Genomic DNA, 20,604 nt, shown 5'->3' on the forward strand with positions numbered 1-20,604 from the left:
TCCTGCTCTTTTCACGTGACTTTTAAAATTGTCATTTGCATTGCAACGAGCTGAACTTTTGTTGCCACCAGACGAGGAATCAGAAGAGTCCTCCAGTGGCGAGGTAGAAATTGAACAGGAAGTACCATCAGACCCCGAGGATCCCAGGGAGATCCATCCCGGCGCGCTGCTCCACCGCTCGTCCCGTCTGCACAATTTGCCCCTCATGGCGGAGGCGCTGGCTCACGGCGCCGACGTTCACGCTCCAAGTGAGGAGGAGGATGGGAAAACGCCACTCATACAGGCCGTAATGGGGGTGAGGAGAACTTTGTTTTGTGAGGGGAGGGGGATTTTGAGAGCAGCATTTCTAATGTGCATTTCTCTGTCAGGGCTCTCTGATAGCTTGTGAGTTCCTGCTTCAGAATGGAGCTGATGTCAACCAGAGGGACATGAGGGGGAGAGGCCCATTGCATCACGCCACCTACCTGGGACACACTGGGTATGAGGACGTATTATGTGGCACTAAGTGATTTCCTTCCCGGAAGTAGGGAATACTCATATTTCAAGCATCTCGTATTTGTGTTGTCCTGCAGCCAGGTGTGTCTGTTTCTGAAGAGAGGTGCGTCGCAGACAGAGGTGGACGAGCAGGGCTACGACCCGCTCAGCATCGCTGTGCAGGCCGCCAATGCAGACATCGTCACCCTGTGAGTGAGCTCGCATTTTTTTCCAGGATTGGCCAAAGGGTAGCTCAGGGGTTTGCATATGGACCGTTCCATTCTCGATCATTCATCTGGACCGTTGAACACTTCTCGTTGCATTAATTCAGCTGAGTTACTTTGTAGACCAAATTTATTATTAGTTTAGTTCATTAATTGTTTGATGTATTGTAAAAAATATATAGTATATATATTTTTTTATAAAATCGTTTTAAAATGATTAAATGAAATCACTGGTTAAAAAAATTAGAATTAGGTGAAATAATATCTGAAAATAGCATGAATTATTATATAATTAAACTAAAACACTACACTATACATTTTAGTAAACAAGGTTACATATTACGTTGTTAAGTAATTGGTTATTTAATTTAATTAATTTTATATATAATAATGATTTGTGTCAAGACGGGCCCAAAGTCAGCTGGGATTCGCTTCGGCGATCCTGATAAGGACTACAGTCATTAAAAAAATAAAAAATAAATGTATATATAAATATAGAGGATAGATGGATATGACAAGAAAATGAAGCAAAAGCTGGAGAAAAAAAAATGCTCATCTTTTTTTCGGTCTTTGTCCCGTCTGTCCTTCCAGCCTGCGTTTGGCACGGATGAATGAGGAGATGCGAGAGGCGGAAGCCCCCCTGGGACAACCAGGTCAATACCCCAGCACCAGCCCCACTGAGCAGCAGTACAGGAAGTGCATCCAAGAGTTCATCTGCCTCACCATAGAGGAGTTCTAGCCTCTCTAGATATCGAGTTCTCCTCTAGACACTGATGTCAGCTAGATTGAGGCTCACGGGCAACACAAACCCCCTGAAGGACCTTTTCTAACTCTTACTGGCTTAACTGCCCTCATGCACCTCTGATTTTCTGCTAGTTTCTGCTCACCATTCCACCCTAGCCACATCACTCCAAGTCAAATGACATCTGCTTGTCGGTGTTCTGCTAACATCCTCTCACGCTGCGGCTTTACCTCTCATGGTAGGACCGTCGCGGCATTAACTCAGACCGAACCATTTCTCCTCAGCTTGAGGTGTAAATAGTCTCATTTATAAGCGCTTCACCGTGTGTGATGTGGCATGAGGCGATTAATATTACAAAATGCGGTGTCAGGGAGGGATGTAAAAGTAAAACTGTGACAAAAAGACTGCATGGCTTTCAGGAGGAGAAAGCCTCGTCTGCTTTGTAGAGTGAGGACTGAATATAACATTATAATACATTTCTGTAAAAGAAAAAAAACTCTCGCTAAAATGAAGTATGGATTTTTCATGTCAACCGCATAATTTGATTTTGTCAGCCAAGCCCTGTCGTTGTTCAAACTTAATTTAATGCGCCGTCTCTTCCTGCTGCTTGCTTTATTTACTAGTGTCAGTCTGTGCATTTAGTCCAGAGGCTTCATCCAGAATTAAAGCACTTCTTAATACCAACATTTTTAATTATAGAAATCATCAATACTATACAACAGAAACAAATGACATAAAGGCTGAGGCCTTACTAACCAATTCTACTATGGCGGACATTTTGTACATTATTATAGCTGTTTGGTCAAGAGTGCTAATGATAGTGAAATGACATCATCAACATAGTTGGTGGTTAAGTTACGATATAGCCAGGCTCAGTTTCTGTAGATATGTATTTCCTATTGCTAACTGAACATTTCATTCAGTTGCCATAGAGACATACTGCTAAAAACTGTGCCTGAGGTTTCTTTTGGATGATATAATGATTGAATTTTTATTATTTATTACGCAGGACTGTAATCATTTAAAATGAATATTGCCTTCCCCCGCCATTCGCTGGGGATGATGAATAGCAAAAAAACAGTAATAGACCGAAAAGGTCAATACTGTAATTGCCGTCCTCCTCCTCGAACTTCAACATAGTTCCTCGGTGACAACTGCAAAAATGTCACGGGATAATGGTAATACAATATTTTTCTGTTTGAAAACACGACAATACTGAATCAAGAAAATAATTTGTGACGAGCTACAGGAAGAGACGTTCCAGAGAGGCTGTTAACGTTGTCAAGAATAGTCAATGCTTCATTTTTTTGAGTGCTAATACTGTGCACTTTTCCTATTTTCAGTATTATAATTTTATTATGTCATAGTTTGTTTTCAGGTAATCTTTCTTTTCTCAAGTTATCGTCTGTTCTCTGCTTGTCTGTCTATTTTATTTGTCTTCCCAGAGGAGCCGTGCAATGCATTCACTGATGCAGTTTGTTATATTCTGTTAATGATTGTCTTTTTAGTCTTAAAATATTACTCTGAGACAAAAGTGTTTTTGATCGTATCTCGATGATAGCAGTCGTAGAACCCCAATTTCTTCACGTTTTCGGAATGTGGAAAGGCCTTACGTTACGTTTGATGATCCAATAATCAGCATTCAGCACTGAGAGATTTTCTGAGTTTATGGAAAGAAATGTATTTAGTTTACGGACTGTCATTCATTGTTGCATTTTATGGTGAGGAGGAGTTGATAAACCCATAAAACGTGAGCTCAGTGGTCGGACGTAGCAGTTCGGGAAGAATTTCGACTTCCCTTGAAAGCGAAAGTGCTGCTCACTGCCCTTTAGTCAACAACAACGACTTTATGGCTATATAACCACACCTGCATTTACTGTAAATACGCTTCCATGTTACAATATCTGTATCAGTGAGATTATGGAGCACATTTTCCGGACATGTTTACACACTTTGTTAGGCTCCGATGCCGAATAGCCAACAGTGTTCTCTGCATGCTTTGTGGGCGAGTAAACACGATTGCCGCTCCTAGCATGCTGTGATATTTTTCTACCGTTTTGATCACATTGTGCAGTGCAGTCCTGTGGAATAAGCATGTACCAACGTGACCTCTCTAATGTCACAGTCAAAATCCTTTCCACAAGCAGTAATTTCATATTTTTTGTGCTTTTAGTTTCCTCTGCCAAAGACTTTTGAAGGGAAAGTGTCCGACCTTGTATTATATCACAGGTTTGTTTTTGTTTGGTTTTTCTTCAACGTGAAATCATTTCTGAGTAGATGCAGCTTAGTGCTACGATGCTTTGTGAAGTGACAAGAGTGGTAGAAACACTGTTGGTATGCTCACATGATTCAAAACAGAACTGAGATTCGCACATGGCAATAGTTACAGACTGCAAGTAGTACAAGTTTAGGGCCGAGTGCGAGCGACGCCCTCGAGGAAGTGTTCAGTGTCGTGTCCATTGTGTGTGTTGACATAGGAGTGGTAAAAAAGGTGCTGTAAATAGTACACTCGTGTATTTCAACTCCATGCTTGCCTCTCAGAGGGTCCATAGCGGGGTCGTGACGCTCGGATCTGTTTCATGTTTGTCTTTTGATTCTCTTTCCAAAAACACCCAACAGTCTTGGAAATTGTTATTTCATGTCTTTAGACACACTGAGGCGAACAAAAAAAAAAAGAGGAATACAATAAAAGTGAGAAACTCTTCATGAACTAACCCAGTCTGTACTTGCTTTCATTTCTCTTGTTCTCTTGCATTCTCTCGGCATTGTAGCATTATTTAAATTAGTTGCAAATTGATCAGTTTTTCAATATTTGATTTCAGTGATTGCTCTGTGTTGGGAGACTGCTGCTTTTCAAATCTGCTCTAGAGTGGCCAACCTTTCCTAGAAACACTGGACTTATTCAAAGCATTAAAACAGGCTTATGAAAGTGAGCCTCAGCGTATTTAAATGCTTCATTTTAAAATTAAAATTCACTTTAGTGCTCAGTATCAAGCGGTGCAGGGGTTTTAGGCCCGCAGCACTTCTGTGTGCCTTGAATAATTCAGCGTCTTCACTTGTAAAACATTCATGTGACCTCACAAGATTTTTTTTTGTTTTTTTATTAACACCAACTATGAAATTTTTACTCACTTGCCAGGACTGTTTTAAAGCGTCATTTAATATTCAAGGAAAGACAGCGTGGGACACTAACTGACATGTCATTGCTTTTCTCACCGCAGGGGTTGCCAAGGGCAGCAGAAGGGTTAAATCCTTACCACAGGATAGAGTGAGTGAAGCATCCTGAGCCGTCTCTTTGATACGTAGTCGTGTAGAGGGACACTTTGGTTCTTTCTTGCTCTGATTACGGTGTGTTTTGTCAGGGGTCTTTTGGTCTGTCTGGGGCAAAACATCTGGAGCCTGCTTGTCTTTTTGCAAAACATCACATACTTGAGGTCTTTATGTAATCACTAGTGTTTTTTGTTTGTTTTTTAAAGCACACAAGCGCTTAGCGTACCATCCACTCCACTGCTACATTTGAATACTAAACATGATGCAATCTAATTCATTGCCACCGTACGAGAAATTAATTTGGTGTATGTAAATGATTCCCAACCACTGCCCTATAGCAGTTGGTTTGAAAATTATTTATGTATTTTTTTCGTCTATCTAGGCCAGTGAATTACAGGCAGAACAATTAAATGTTCCTCCGCTAGAGAGCAGAAGGGCGACAAACCCCATTCATGCACCAGAATGGTAAATTTTTGAGTAAATTGAGACGTAGTCATTATTTAAGTCTGTTGCACATATTTGTGTGCCTTTTTTTGTTTAGTGGAGTGTCATAAATTTGATTAGCAAGTGCCTCGGCCCAATAAATATTGGGAAACTACTGATATAGTTAATATATAACGAACAGGATGCTCCCCACTCTCTTCCTATTTTCTTTTCTTCTGACCAAAATCGACTGTGTTGCTAGATGTGGTAGAGCTGTCGTGATTTCTCTTCAAAACAAATCACATGCTGCTGGGCTATGGGTGTGTCATGGTGCAAGCTTCATATTTTTCGTCCTCTTTTGGCAGCCACATCACAGCTATAATGATGAAAACGCCTTGACTTTCAGGTGACATCTCCCGTGGTGAAGTCTTTCGCGAGTTTTCTCTTCTCGCATCTCTCCAGCCCGAGAAGTTGAGGAGGAGAAGTCTCCAGTTCAGCCGCTGCGAAAAACCTTAAGGGAACTTTTCACGGCCTCATCATCATCTTACAGTTTGGAAGCCAGCGCTTAGTATATATTCAAGATGGATGTAGGTCAAAACGTGACTTCTGTTCATTCATCCAAATGGCTGACCTATTTCAATTCAGATGTTTGGATATCAGAAGGATCATTAAAGGAAAACATGGAAAACGATAAGGCTATTGCGAATCATATTAAAATGTCAGTCAAACTTTTCCAAGGAAGTCAAATATTTGTTGCCATAATAAATGACCATTCAATGAAACACCACACCCTCTGACTTCAGTCCAGTTATTTGTAATATCTGCCCCCTGAATGGATTTTACTCCCATTATTAATGCACAAGTTGCACTCATGCCATCTGTGTGTCTTTTGTATACCCGCTCTGTGGTATGGAAACTGCTGGGGCCTGAATTTCACCACCCTTGGGGATCAATAAATGATCAATCAATCAATCAATCAAAAATGGCAGGTGACTAGCACTATATTTGAACTGCTGCCACACAAATGTTGACATTGTGGTGTATATTATTCGATGCTGTAACACCGCCACACCAGAAGACGGCGCTAATGAACTTTCTGAGCATTTTTAGACACGCCCCGACGGAACGCGAAGAATAAATCCGGAATTGAGTGTTTCTGTTCCGCTATTAAGCTACCCTTTCGGCGGTGTCTTCGTCCTATCGGTTTGGGGTCTGATCGCTGAGACTGCGGCCCAAATTCGTATCCAGGCCCGAATCCCCATTTTCACTAGGGTCTCTGGAGAGGTATGTCCAATACAACACATAATAAGAAACTCGTGCAACTCTTACTACGAAGCGCCATGGCTGCTAGCATTAGCCATATAAGCGCAGCACTGGCCTGTGATAGCCTTTGGTAGCTAATTAGTGTTTACACACCAGATTCGGTATGGGCTTCACCGTAAAGGGTAGTCTTAACGGCTGTTTTGTAATAATGGAGTCACACGTTAAAACGTTAATTTGCTTCGAGTTTTTGCATGTACCCACTCTTAGATGACACGAGTGAGAACGCACCGAGCCTCGCGTGACGCAAGCTCGGCAAACGTCTGTGTCGGTTTTAAACAACTTGGTGCTTGGTGTAAGATCCCTAAGCCTACCCCCCAATATATTTTTAATTTCCGCTAAGAAACAACGAGAAGAAACATTTTCACATTGCTTGGTGGTCATATTGCCTTCAATCTGTGTTTGCCTGTTCTTTTTTTTTGTCAACAGATGAGCAACACCGGGAACAAGAGAGCTCCAACCACAGCCACTCAGCGACTTAAGCAGGATTACCTCAGGATAAAGAAAGACCCTGTGCCTTACATCTGTGCTGAGCCTCTGCCTTCTAACATCTTAGAATGGTACGCTCCCCATCCTTATACCACACTTTTGTGTTTCGGGGTACATTTCATATTTTAGACTTGCAACAAGTCGATGACATCAGGTCAAACCTGATACCTACCAAGAAGGTTTTCTTGTCTTACTTCAAATGTAGTAGCACATGCAACATTTACTCTTGTTTCCTGCAGGCACTATGTGGTGAGAGGTCCTGAAAAAACTCCTTATGAAGGTAAAAAAGAAAATGTGTAAAAATATTCTGTCAGGTTAATTACTGGTCTCATGATTAATGTTCTATAGTAGGCGTTCAACAGTTATCGAAAAGTGGTTTCCATGTGTCATACGTAATTATCACACTGGTATTTTGGGTTTTCTGGCGCCACATGACCTTGAATTTCAGGATATTGCGTGTTTGAAAAAAAAAAGGATGCGTCAAGTTGTGATGAGTGTGTACTAAACTCATAAATCAAAAGAGTGACTTCCAATGTGCTGTATTGCGAAGTTTTTACACGTCACAGTAAACATTTTCATCACATTAGCAGTGGCGCTGGTGCTGCTGTTTCAGTTCATCTTAACCTTTTGAACCCAACAGTCGTTCATTATTAAGTAAAACGTCTTATTATATCTTGTGTGTTCATAGTTGCTCTTTAACTAAGCAAGAATATATTTTATCCGGATTAATCAAATCTAATTTCATACAAATTTCACACTGTGCTAGAATTAAATTGTTTATTCTAACAATCGAATTTTTACAACTTGTGTTCCTAATAGGAGGTTACTATCACGGAAAACTCATATTCCCTCGGGAATTCCCCTTTAAACCACCAAGTATCTACATGATAACCCCCAACGGCAGATTTAAATGTAATACAAGGTAAGCGGATGCGTTCCTTTTTTTTTTAATTTTTTTTTTTTACTGGACTTAGCCACTCACATTGGTGTCACGTTGCCGTGCTGTAACGTTCTGTTTGACCCCACAGGCTATGTCTGTCCATCACAGACTTCCACCCGGACACATGGAACCCGGCGTGGTCCGTCTCCACCATCCTCACGGGACTGCTCAGCTTCATGGTGGAGAAAGGACCCACCCTGGGCAGCATTGAGACCTCAGACCACACGGTGAGCCCAGACAAATGAGCGTGATCAAGCAGAACAGTGCAGCCTTATTACAATACAGTGCAATTTTTTTTTTTTTTTTTTTTTTTTTTCAGAAAAGACAACTCTCAGCTCAAAGCCTCGCCTTCAACTTGAAGGACAAAGTCTTCTGTGAATTGTTCCCTGAGGTTGTGGAGGTGAGCCATCTCAACCTCGATATTTTCAGTGTTGGGCTCAACCATTTCTGATATTACAATTGCAATAAAAAAAAAAAGACATTTATTTTTTTTCCTAGCTCCTCTTTCAATTTCAGGCCAATATTCTGCATTTAAAAGATGATTTAAATTTGGGTTAATTGATCAGCCCTGTTCCTTCGCTTTGCTTATTTGTTGTTCTGAAGTGCTGTTTATGTTCCGTCGCCAGGAGATGAAGCAAAAACAGAAATTGCAGGAAGAGCTAAACGCCCGCACTCAACCGCTCCCCCTACCCGACGTGGTGCCCGACGGCGACCCCCAGCAGGCTCATTACGGCCTCCCCGCCCTCAACGGAGGTCCCATCCCACTCGGCGGCGCCAACCCCGCCCAGGGCCTGCAGCAACCCAATCGCAACCATGGACTTCTGGGTGGAGCCCTCGCCAACCTGTTTGTGATCGTCGGCTTCGCCGCCTTTGCCTACACGGTCAAGTACGTGCTGAGGAGCATAGCGCAGGATTGAGAGTTGGACTAACGTCAAGTGGATGGGGACGTCGTGTCCCGGGACCATCGGGGACTCTGGAGAACAGAAAGCAGCCCGGCTGTGACTGTGGAGGAGGGAAACCAACGTGGCTCATGGGTTTTGGAGGAACAAAGTCTTTTACTCCTCTGCTCACAAGTTGCTTTTGTGACTTTTTCTCCTCCTCTATTGGCAAACACATTTCCTTCTGCTTTTTTTTTGTTTTTGTCAGCAAAATGTTTACACAGAGAGGGAACAGCAGACGCCAAGATCGCAGATCAGTGACCTACTGAGGCACATCAGCAACTAGTTGGCAACCTTCAATTACCTCAGTCAAGCAGTTTTTTTTTTTTTTTCCTCTTTTTTATTTTTTTATTTTATCTGACTGATTACACACCTCTGGCTAAAGTTAGTATTTTCTCAAGCACAAAAGGAAAGTCTTCATAGGCAAATGTATGAACCAGGAAGGTATGCCCCTCCCAAACACTCACACACACACACACACACACACACACACACACACACAAATCAAACAAAGCGATCGGAGCGGACGAACCAGCTTCCTCCAGTCAACCCATGAGCCAAAATCAGTTGTGAAATAGGGACCAGCGCAGTTTGGGTTTGGTTTAGCCAACCACTCTTGCATCGCTCTGTACATACGCGTCCACTTTTGAGAACGCGTGAAGCGAATCTATATTTTGTTCTGTATAGTTTCTTTCTGATCAGTTTTGTTTTAATTTATAGACAAAGCCTTGGAGAGTGTAGTTGGACGACACAAAGTGTCCACATGACCGCTGATCATTGTACTGTTGTGCATTGCGTTTTAGTGAAGCTAGTGGACTTCTTTTTCTCACCAACCACACTTCCGAAATAAATGAATTATAAATGACGGCGTGTTTTTTTTTTTTTTATTGTGCTGCAAACTTGCCCTGTTGTCACACTTAAGATAAAGGAGCCTGCACAGCAGCGCAGGGGTGTTTTCGAAACCCAACAGTGTGACAAATTGCTCTCAAAGCTTCCCGCTCACGTGAGCCGCTTTATTGGACACACCTAGATCAAACAGTGAGGCAATCCTTCAGTGAAGTCTCTTTACATTTGCATTACCACTAAAGAGAAGCTTAGATTTGTGCTAATGTGCTTTATCGGGTCGAGGTGTGTCATCACTGTTTTTTTTTCTACAATATGGCAGGCAATTTAAAAAGAACTACACTAAAGAATACAATTTAATTGTTTTGAGTGGGCCACATAATCGTGGCCTTTGGCAAGTTATAGATAATGCAGTGCGAACCCACCCTACTTTGAAACCCTAACCCTAGCTTTAAACCCTAACTCTCTTCACCTTACACTACTAGATTTCACCACCATATGGGCCACCTTATGTATTTACGCATAAATACTTGCATTTGTTTGCATATGCATACAAAGCGAGGTTTCAATTCTAAAAGAACATTCAGGTACATGCTCACTCTTGGGATCGAACCAAGTTCTTACCGAGCAAGAGCCCATGTCACTAACCAGTCGGCTATTCCAGTTCTTTGCATTGAACTGTATCTTTAGAATCGGTTCACTCAAAAGATTTTTTTTGTACCTAAAAGGCCACTTCATTAGGGAAATATCATAGTCAAAGGTCACAGGTATCAAAGTCCAGTCTTTAGGGCCGCATTCCAACATGTTTTCCAAGATTCCCTCGTTAAGCGCACCTGTGTGAAAAGTTTGGCTCCTGCAGGACATGAAAATGAACCGATCTTTTCACTCAGGTGTGTTTAACGAGGGTAACTTGGAAAACATATTGGAATGCGGCCTGGAGGTCGACACCCCTGGTTTAACTGAAAGTGAAAAGTGCCACATCTGATTGGCTGGTTGATCTGTGACGTCACTTGGACACTCCATTAGGTACACCGCCATTTTCAAATGTACCTAATAACAGGCCACTTTATTAGGGAAACATCATGGTCAAAGGTCACAGGCGTCAAGCTCTAGTCCTCAGGGCCGCGTTCCAACATGTTTTCCAAGTGACCCTCGTTAAGCGCACCTGCGTGAAAAGTTTTAGCCACTTTCACGTTCAAAAGGAGCTAAAACTTTTCACGCACCTGCACTTAACGAGGGAATCACTCAGACAATCCATTAGGTACAATGCCATTTTCAAGTGTACCTCATAACAGGCCACTTTATTAGGGAAATATCAGCGTCACAGGTCACAGGTGTCAAGGACTAGAGCTTGACACTCATTGTGTGTGTGTGTGGGGGGGGGGGGGGGGGGGATTCGTTGAACGATTCGTTTGAACGAATCTTTTGAGTGAACGGATTCTAAAGATTCGTTCACCTAAAAGAACTGGAATGCACATCACGACTGCAGGGTATCCATCCAAACATGTTCGGTGTTCAAAGTTTCAACGGATGGTCCGAAGCAACCCTCTCCACAGTAGTCACCATGACAGGCGACCACCTGGTGACGTCAGTGTGCCGAGCGCCGTTGGACGATCAGGAGAAGAAGATTTGAATTGACGGCTGTGACGTCAGGGCTTTAGGTAAATTGAAGACAGGTGTGCTCGCTCAAGGGAAGTTATCATATGCAGGTACCACCAAGCGCGTGGCGGCGGACGGTTTCTCAGGTAAGCGAGCATGCTAGGAAATGTTTGTCGTCTCCTGCCGTTTTTCACGACGGACGCCGTGTTTGTTGCACGATTTTCGCGCTCAAGGGGAGTTCTCAAATGCAGGTGCCACCGAGCGCGTGGCATTTTCCCAGGTAAGGGAGCAAATGTTTGTCGTTTCTTGCCGTCTCTCACGACGGACGCCATGTTTTCACACGGCGACTGTAGGCGTCGAAGTTAACTGGAGACCGCAAGGAGAGTTTTCAAATAGGCCCCAAAATGTGTGCTTTGTTGCCTTTTCTCACAAGCCTTTTTTATTTTGTTTGACGCAGGATTGTGTACTCTCGTGACTCGGCAACGTCGCGTCCGCCGCGACGGTAGGCCAGGAGGTAAATTGTACGCCGCAGGCAATTTAGCCCGTGAGCAAATGTTTGCAGTTTCTTACGATGCCATTTATTATTTCTTGCAGGATTTTCGCTGTCCAGGGAGTGCTTGAGGTTTGGGCACGGCATGCCACAATCGACTTTGCGTCGCGTCGTTGCGCGTTTTGGTGGTATTTTAAATGTTTTTCGCGTTTTTTTTTTTTTTTTTTAACGTCATGTCCAAATCAGAGCAAATCCATTCAAAGATGGCGCCCGCCCGCTCTCTTTCCGTTACGCAACAAACATTTGCGCAGGTTATTTTCTCCCGTTTTGGACGCCGCCAACCTGGATCATCTGTCCAATGTGAGGTGAGTTGATGAATGATGAAATGAAAATGTGAATTAAAATCCTGAATAATTATAATTTACTACAATAGAATAATATATTTTTTCAACTGCAATGTCGTGCTTTATACTTAGTATGTATAAAATTAAAATATCTATTTTTGTTGCAATAATTTCCGTTTGTCTTTTGTAGCACTAGAAAAGGCTGCCCAGCCAGCATCCTTCTATACAAAGCAAGCAGGAGGCTCTTGAGGAGCTATTTCAGTGATGCTGAGGACACTGAGGAAGAGTAGTCCTAAGTAGGGTGAAAACCTGTTTTTGTCAAGTTTCAGCTTCCCAACACAATGGTTGTCGAGTTTTAGCTTCCGAGCACACAATTAATGACTGTCTGTGTTATTGTAGGTTGCAAGAGGAGCCGAATGGGAAAAGTATAATTCCATATGAAAAGGCGCAATGGCCTATCCAAAGGCGCAATGGCCTATCCAAAGGAGCAATGGCCTATCCAAAGGAGCAATGGCCTATCCAAAGGAGCAATGGCCTATCCAAAGGAGCAATGGCCTATCCAAAGGAGCAATGGCCTATCCAAAGGAGCAATGGCCTATCCAAAAGAGCAATGCTATATCAAGTCAAGAATCAAGCACGCTGCAACATGTGCGGATCATGTGCCCAGGAGGGGGCAGTGTGGTTGCCTTTGGTTATGGGTGCACGACGGAAAGGTTGCAGGTGTGGACAGTGTTTGGGGGTCTGACAGTTGGTCTTGCATAAGAGGTTGTGGCTTATCTGGATCCAGTGGTGTCTTGTGATTGGTTGCCATTGACGGCTCACTTGGGGGAGGATGTGGTGACTTGGATGGAGACAAAAGTGAACTTTGACGCGGAGCCCAATGTCCAAGCTTGCCATATGACTTGTACCATTTTGTGTCTTTTTTTTTCTAACCTGCCACTGTCGTGCTTGCTGCGTTCTTTGTTCTCCCCCATCGGTGTAGGGCAGCATTGGAGCGAGCCGATCCTGAATGTCCAATTTTGCAATTTGACTTGTACCATTTTGTCTTTTTCTAACCTGCCACTGTTGCACTTCATCTAACCCTAACCTACCACCACTGTGGTACTTGCGTTCTTTGTTCTCCCCTAGGCGTAGGACAGCATTGGAGCGAGACATTTTGTCTTTTTCTAACCTACCACTGTCGTGATTGATCTAAGCTGTGTGTCCTTTGTTCTCTAGGTGTAGGGGGCGGTGTTTGGGCGAGTCGGTCCACGAGGAAGACGTAATGATGCGAGCAGCGCCCAACTCATTGCATGTTCTGCCATTTGCAGGCCGGACGCAAAAGGGGGGGGGGCGCACAGCCCGACCCGGCGCCGGTCACCAATAGTAGCTAGCCGCTGTGATCAAGTAAGCAAGTGACCGACAACTTGGGGTGCTCTTTGAGTTTCTAAGATTTGTTTGTTTCTGCAGATGGCGACCGGGATGTGACGCGATCTGACCAGAGGTGAACGGACCGCTGTGGCATCGCTCTGAAGTCGCCGAGTTTTGAGGGAGACCCGCTTCCCTGGAGACGTCGACCTGCGCAGCTTCAACGTGTGAAATGGATATATATATATTTTTTTTTTTTAATTACACCAGCGGTGTCCCAATGTCTGCTTGAGGGCTACATACTGAAACAAATTCAGAATTCTTTGACGCAAATTCATTAAATCAATCACGAAATGTTGCCATTGATATTTAGTGCTACAAAGCAGTGTTGTGTTCATTCGTGTGGTGTGTTGATCAAGTTGCCCCGAGGCTGCCATTTGGACACCAATGGTGACGTGTGTAGGGCTGCATGTGTATTGGAAAACTGCCATATGGTGGTCTTGGTTATTGACATGCACTTTAAGACCGCAAAGATTTTTTTTTTCATGTCTCAAATGAAACATGTTTTCTTGCCTAACTATTTGTAATGAGTTAAGACAATTAGTCATTGATGTAAGTTAAAGTTAACTAATCTAACTGATCTCATTGCGATCAAATAGTTAACCTCCATCCAAGAATTTTGCACAACTTGCCTCAATGCAGTGGTCTGGCCCAATACTGCCATATCATTGATTTTCCAAAATGTTGTGCAGCCCTCATTGAGTGCCAAACGCGCAGCGACGGCAAGCGCAAGCAACCGCGCAAGCAACCGCGCAAGCGACGGCAAGCGCAAGCGACTGCGCAAGCGACGGCAAGCGCAAGCGACCGCGCAAGCGACCGCGCAAGCGACCGCGCAAGCGACCGCGCAAGCGACCGCGCAAGCGACCGCGCAAGCGACCGCGCAAGCGACCGCGCAAGCGACCGCGCAAGCGACGGCGCAGCGAGACTTTTGTGCTTGTCTTGCAAGGTGGAAGAGCTGATGTATGAAACGAAGAGCCGGTGGACGGAGGCCACCAGACCCGCGATTGGTGAGCGGGGTGCAAAGGAAGGAATCACCCAAAGAAAGCAGTCGCCAAGTGTTGAAGAGGAGCCTGATGCATGACTGGCCAAGGCTGGCCAGAGGCGGTGACATGGCAATCCAATCTGCAAGGGTAGTGTACACACTTGTTGGTTTTAATTAGATTTCCTTATTTGTCTGCGTTCAGGGTTGCCGGGGCGGCGGATGGGTCAAGCGCCAGCCTGCACCGAGAGGGACTGGGCTGCACCCACAAGACCAGGGAGGGGGCAGGTAATGAGTACGTTGACACAAGTGAACCGCATGCACCTGAGTACCGTTTGTCTTTTTGCACTCGTGCGAGGCGGAAGACGAGTCCAACACCGGCCGGAGTAGACCCGGACCTTGGCCCGTGACGAGCGGCCCACTCGAGACTGATGGGTGCAGATGCAGCCAGCGTTTTGGGGGAGTATGACTTTGTTTTTTCTTTTGTTTTCCCTACCCCTGTCTGTTTGAATAGGGTAACTAGTAGCACGCACGGGCATTTGTGTTACTGTGACCCTCAAGATACGAATTGGCAAAGTAGACACCCCCTGCCTCTCTCCGTCCCTGCCTACCTCCCTCCCTCTCTCTCGCTCTCTTTCTCCAATGCGCCCGGCAGTACCTGCATGGCCTGGTGCACTCAGGGTGGAACGTGGCTATACCTTGCCCTTTGTGGAATACCAGGGTATAATGTCTGCCTGCCTGGGTCCCAGTGTCGTCGACGGTGTCGAGGACAAGGAGATTCTCCGTGACGTTCTCCGTGACGTCACGTTTTCCTCTTTTTTTCCTCTCGAGGCCAAGCCAGCTCTACTCAGGGTGAACTGGCCGGTTGCGCTTAAGTGCGCACCAAAGCCTCTTCTTATCTCCCCTCGCTCTCTCTCTCTCCCTCCCTCCCTCCCTCCCTCCCTCCCTCCCTTTTTGTAAGGGGTTAAACATTTCATAACCCGGATCGCTCCAATGCGGGAGGGCCGTATGAGACATGCGCCAGCCCGTGCGTGCCGCTAGTTACCTGATTCAAACTTACCTTAGTCAAGGTTGGGGGGGAGGGGGGTGCTAGTGGAATTTTTCCCCTTGCCAAAACCACCACAATATGTCTGCCTTTCAGGATTGCTGGGGCAGTGGATCGGACGAGTGCCTGCACAGAGAGGGACTGGACAGGGCCGCGAGACCAGAGGGTAATAGTAAACTTTATTTGTAGAGCACCTTTCATACAAGAAATGCAACTCAAAGCACTTTACAACAAAGAGAGAAATTATAAGCATTGAATTCTTCATATAGGAACAGACATAAAAAGAAAACAAATATTAATGTATGCATACACAATTAATAAAAGGAGCTTAAAATAGGAGCAAGCTTTAATAGACGGCTAATGAGTACGTCCACAGAAGTAAACCGCATGCAACCGAGTGCTGTTTTTCTTTTTGCAGTGGCACGAGGCGGAGGATGAGTCCAAACGTCGAATACCGGCCGGGAGGATAACCCAACCGTCGGCCGACCTTGACGCCCGTGACGAGCGGCCTACGCAGGACGAATGGGTGCAGATGCGGCGAGGGCAAAGCGCCCAGCCAGCGTTTAAGGAGAGTACGACTGTGTTTCCTTTTGTGCTTTCTTTTCCTCCCTCCACTTTTTCACTGGGTGTGCACACTGGTTGTCTGCATGATGCCTTTCTTTCTTTCTCAGCGCAGCGTCATTTTGCAATATTGTTGTTTTACTGTTTTTTAATCATGAAATGAACTGTTTGTACTGTTATTTTGTGTGTGTGTACGTGTACCACTGAACTGCAATTAAACTGTGAACTGAATTCAAGTGGTCCATTTTAAGCATTGGCAGTCTATCGTACATACAAACTGGAATCATTTGAGACATTCTCAATGACAAGACAATTGTAAAGTTAGGCTGAAACAAAATTGACTTGAATATGCAGTGTCAGGCTTTTTTTTTTTTTTTAATTACACAAAGAAAAGCGGGATGCATTCTAAATGGTTGACAAAAGCCAAGTAGCCAGACACCCATACATGCAAACGACAAGCGTACAAACGGTCTCTGTTGCGATCAATAAGTCATCTTTGGCAACCCTGCTTTAAAATGGCCACCGAACTCAGAATCTTGCAGAATGTTGGTACCTTTTTCTGAACGAGTAAAAGCTGTTTTAATCCAGTCAGAGCCATTTTTTTGGTTTGTTTTGAATCGTCATGCATCATGTGGGCATTCTTGTGAATAAAATCAACAGTGGTGTGTTTTCTTCCTGTTGGCAGTCTTGTAAATAAAGTCAACTTTGGTGTCAGTCATCATTCGCGATGTGCCTCAATCGATGGTGCAGCTCTTGAATGTGAAACTTGTTGCATGTTTTGTTACAGGGCTTGATGTCTTCATTGGCTGTCTACAAAGAAGGCTGTTTCTGTACGGTCCAGGTTGCTGCTCAAGTCAATTGAATTTATAAACGTAGCGTGTAACTTCCAGGACCTTAGCTTTCGATTCAAAGCAGAGTTTCGTAACTACACGGCCATCCTCTGTACATGTACTGGGTGGTATCACCCAGTTCAGAGTAAAGTAAAGGCCAAAGTGGTCTTGTTTGACCTTCTGCCCTCTGGGAAGAGATACGGGAGCCTGGGCTCCCGCACCACCAGACTCGCCAACAGCTTCATTCTCTAGGCTGTAAGGACCCTGAACTCGCTACCCCCTTCTGCGTAGAGTGCTGCACTTTTGCGCTATTTTCTGGATTGTCTGCTGTACGCTCACTTGCTCCTCTTATGTATTTGTTGTGTTATTTATTCATTATTTATTCAGCACGCTGTTTATTTGATTGTCTATTGTGTGCCATGTCTTGTCACCGTGGGATAGCGGGGAACGAAATTTCGGTTTCTTTGTGTGTCTTTGGCATGTGAGGAAATTGACAATAAAGCTGACTTGGACTTTGACTTTGATTCATACCGGCATCCTTATGAAATTGACCATATCAGACAGGCTCGATGAATTGCAAGTGCGGCCACCGAGTGGCAGCATATTTGACTCAACCTGTCTGATGCCGGGTCAATGCGATGCACCTTTCGTTGTTTTGCCCAAAACAACCTAAGAAATACAGAAGTACTGCCGTTATCTCGCCAATGTACATGTGTGTTAAAAGTACAAAACAAATTCATTTGCATGATAGACTTCTAAACCACGTGCTAGATATTTGGCTCAACCTGTCTGATGCTCTATTTAACTGTACGTGGTAATTTTTAATAATTTTAATTTTTAAGTACATTACAAATGATAGGCACCCCAATTAGACAGCTGGGTCAATGTGACCCGTCTTTTGCGGTTTGTTCTGCCCAAAGCAACCAAACAAATACACATAAGTACTGCCACCAACTCGACAATGTGCATGTCTCTCAAAAGTACAAAGCAAACAAGTTCATTTGTACAATACACTTCTAAACCACACGCTAAAATAATTCATGTGATGCAGAAAGTCTTCTTCTGTAGCTTGCTATGATTTGCCAATTTGAGCGATGACGTATCCGGACCCGAGGCTGGGGGTTGCCCGTCCATGTGCCTAATCGCTCGGGCATTGATACATCAGGGGCGGGGGGTCTTCTTTCTAGGTCTCCTCATGTCCTCAGCACTGCAAACCTTTGTGCCGGTACACCATATGAAGTAAATGATGGAATATGTTGTTTTTTTTTTTTTTTTTTTTACACCTCCTCTAATGTGTATCAAGCATATCAGATGGTGTTTTAGAACAGCCTAGAATAGTAAATTACAAAAAGTAAAAAAAAAAAACTTGTAAAGTTCGAAAAAGTTATTAATTCACTTATTAATCACTGCAAGTGAGAAGTACAGGCAAATGTCTGCCTCACCATAGTCAATGCAATGGAGCGAACATCGCAGCGCATGCAGTAGGTGGCGCAGGCGGCATAGAGAGCAGGTGGCGCAGGCGGCATGGAGCGCAGGCGGCATGAAGCGCAGGCGGCGCAAGCAGCGCAGGCGGCGCAGGCGGCGCAGGCAGCATGGGGCGCAAGCAGCAAGGGTGGGGAATCGAACCCTGGATCTCAGGTGTTCAAGCGCAGCGACGGAGCCACTCGCCAAGCGTGGCGAGCTCGGCAGTGACCCCGCTTTCACTTCGAGTCATTCTTATACGTTCAGTATTGCGCTCCGCGCGCGCTGGGTAAGTACAAAAGGGAACAGAGCGCCGCCGGCTGTCAGGTCACACTGGCCGACCGGTTAGTGACACGGCCTCTTGTCCCGTACAGTCCTGGTTCGATCCCAGGGGTGAGAACATTCACCGGGCTACTTTTGTGGATGTCTGGATACATGCATATATACTGCATATCCAAGTATTTATTTATGTGTAAACACCCAGTGTGGCCCCGCCCGGAAGAGGGCGGGGCCATGCAGCTGGCCCCGCCCCCGTCGACATGGCCCCGCCCCCTGCCCTACTAAATGACAGTAGGGTAGGGGGCGGGGCGAAGCCCCGCCCCCTGCCCTACTAAATGACAGTAGGGTAGGGGGCGGGGCGTATCCCCGCCCCCTGCCCTACTAAATGACAGTAGGGTAGGGGGCGGGGCGAAGCCCCGCCCCCTGCCCTACTAAATGACAGTAGGGTAGGGGGCGGGGCGAAGCCCCGCCCCCTGCCCCACAAAAGACAATTAAAAGTGTATTGAAAGACAGTAGGGTAGGGGGCGGGGCGAAGCCCCGCCCCCTACCCTACTGTCTTTCAATACACTATTAAAAGACAGTAGGGTAGGGGGCGGGGCGAAGCCCCGCCCCCTACCCTACTGTCTTTTAATAGTCTTTAATTCAATTTCAATACACTATTAAAAGACAGTAGTCTTTAATTCAATTTCAATACACTATTAAAAGACAGTAGGGTAGGGGGCGGGGCGAAGCCCCGCCCCCTACCCTACTGTCTTTCAATACACTTTTAATTGTCTTTTGTGGGGCAGGGGGCGGGGCTTCGCCCCGCCCCCTACCCTACTGTCATCTAGTAGGGCAGGGGGCGGGGCTTCGCCCCGCCCCCTGCCCTACTGTCATTTAGTAGGGCAGGGGGCGGGGCTTCGCCCCGCCCCCTACCCTACTGTCATTTAGTAGGGCAGGGGGCGGGGCCGTGTCGACGGGGGCGGGGCCAGCTGCATGGCCCCGCCCACTTCCGGGCGGGGCCACACTGGGTGTTTACACATAAATAAATACTTGGATATGCAGTATATATGCATGTATCCAGACATCCACAAAAGTGGCCCGGTGAATGTTCTCACCCCTGGGATCGAACCAGGACTGTACGGGACAAGAGGCCGTGTCACTAACCGGTCGGCCAGTGTGACCTGACAGCCGGCGGCGCTCTGTTCCCTTTTGTACTTACCCAGCGCGCGCGGAGCGCAATACTGAACGTATAAGAATGACTCGAAGTGAAAGCGGGGTCACTGCCGAGCTCGCCACGCTTGGCGAGTGGCTCCGTCGCTGCGCTTGAACACCTGAGATCCAGGGTTCGATTCCCCACCCTTGCTGCTTGCGCCCCATGCTGCCTGCGCCGCCTGCGCCTCATGCCGCCTGCGCTCCATGCCGCCTGCGCCACCTGCTCTCTATGCCGCCTGCGCCACCTACTGCATGCGCTGCGATGTTCGCTCCATTGCATTGACTATGGTGAGGCAGACATTTGCCTGTACTTCTCACTTGCAGTGATTAATAAGTGAATTAATAACTTTTTCGAACTTTACAAGTTTTTTTTTTTTACTTTTTGTAATTTACTATTCTAGGCTGTTCTAAAACACCATCTGATATGCTTGATACACATTAGAGGAGGTGTAAAAAAAAAAAAAAAAAAAACAACATATTCCATCATTTACTTCATATGGTGTACCGGCACAAAGGTTTGCAGTGCTGAGGACATGAGGAGACCTAGAAAGAAGACCCCCCGCCCCTGATGTATCAATGCCCGAGCGATTAGGCACATGGACGGGCAACCCCCAGCCTCGGGTCCGGATACGTCATCGCTCAAATTGGCAAATCATAGCAAGCTACAGAAGAAGACTTTCTGCATCACATGAATTATTTTAGCGTGTGGTTTAGAAGTGTATTGTACAAATGAACTTGTTTGCTTTGTACTT

The 20,604-nt window shown here is 45.4% G+C and overlaps 2 protein-coding genes across 9 annotated transcripts in view; both read left to right on the top strand.

Annotated features, from left to right (window-relative positions):
- The window catches only part of LOC125977929 (arf-GAP with coiled-coil, ANK repeat and PH domain-containing protein 3), a 34,178-nt gene extending 28,258 nt beyond the window's left edge, over positions 1–5,920 (top strand). For 3 of the 8 annotated variants that reach the window (XM_049734992.2, XM_049734994.1, XM_049734995.2), the window contains 6 exons: positions 72–295; positions 369–478; positions 573–683; positions 1,290–1,351; positions 4,662–4,708; positions 5,540–5,920. In XM_049734992.2, the coding sequence (XP_049590949.1) occupies positions 72–295; positions 369–478; positions 573–683; positions 1,290–1,351; positions 4,662–4,708; positions 5,540–5,608 (623 nt within the window). In that variant the 3' untranslated portion in view covers positions 5,609–5,920. Of the gene's footprint in view, positions 1–71; positions 296–368; positions 479–572; positions 684–1,289; positions 4,155–4,661; positions 4,709–5,498 lie in introns of those variants that run through there. The other 5 variants (XM_049734993.2, XM_049734996.1, XM_049735001.2 and 2 more) reach the window with 3 other exon arrangements.
- A 334-nt stretch (positions 5,921–6,254) lies between these two features.
- On the top strand, positions 6,255–9,685 carry ube2j2 (ubiquitin-conjugating enzyme E2, J2 (UBC6 homolog, yeast)). Its single transcript, XM_049735006.1, has 7 exons — positions 6,255–6,417; positions 6,883–7,013; positions 7,182–7,222; positions 7,762–7,864; positions 7,971–8,109; positions 8,202–8,282; positions 8,509–9,685. Exons 2-7 carry the CDS (start codon positions 6,883–6,885, stop codon positions 8,797–8,799), a joined length of 786 nt encoding a protein of 261 aa, XP_049590963.1. The 5' UTR covers positions 6,255–6,417; the 3' UTR covers positions 8,800–9,685.
- The last annotated feature ends 10,919 nt before the right edge of the window (positions 9,686–20,604 follow it).

Source organism: Syngnathus scovelli, chromosome 11, assembly GCF_024217435.2.
Source record: "Syngnathus scovelli strain Florida chromosome 11, RoL_Ssco_1.2, whole genome shotgun sequence".
NCBI classification, from domain to species: domain Eukaryota; kingdom Metazoa; phylum Chordata; class Actinopteri; order Syngnathiformes; family Syngnathidae; genus Syngnathus; species Syngnathus scovelli.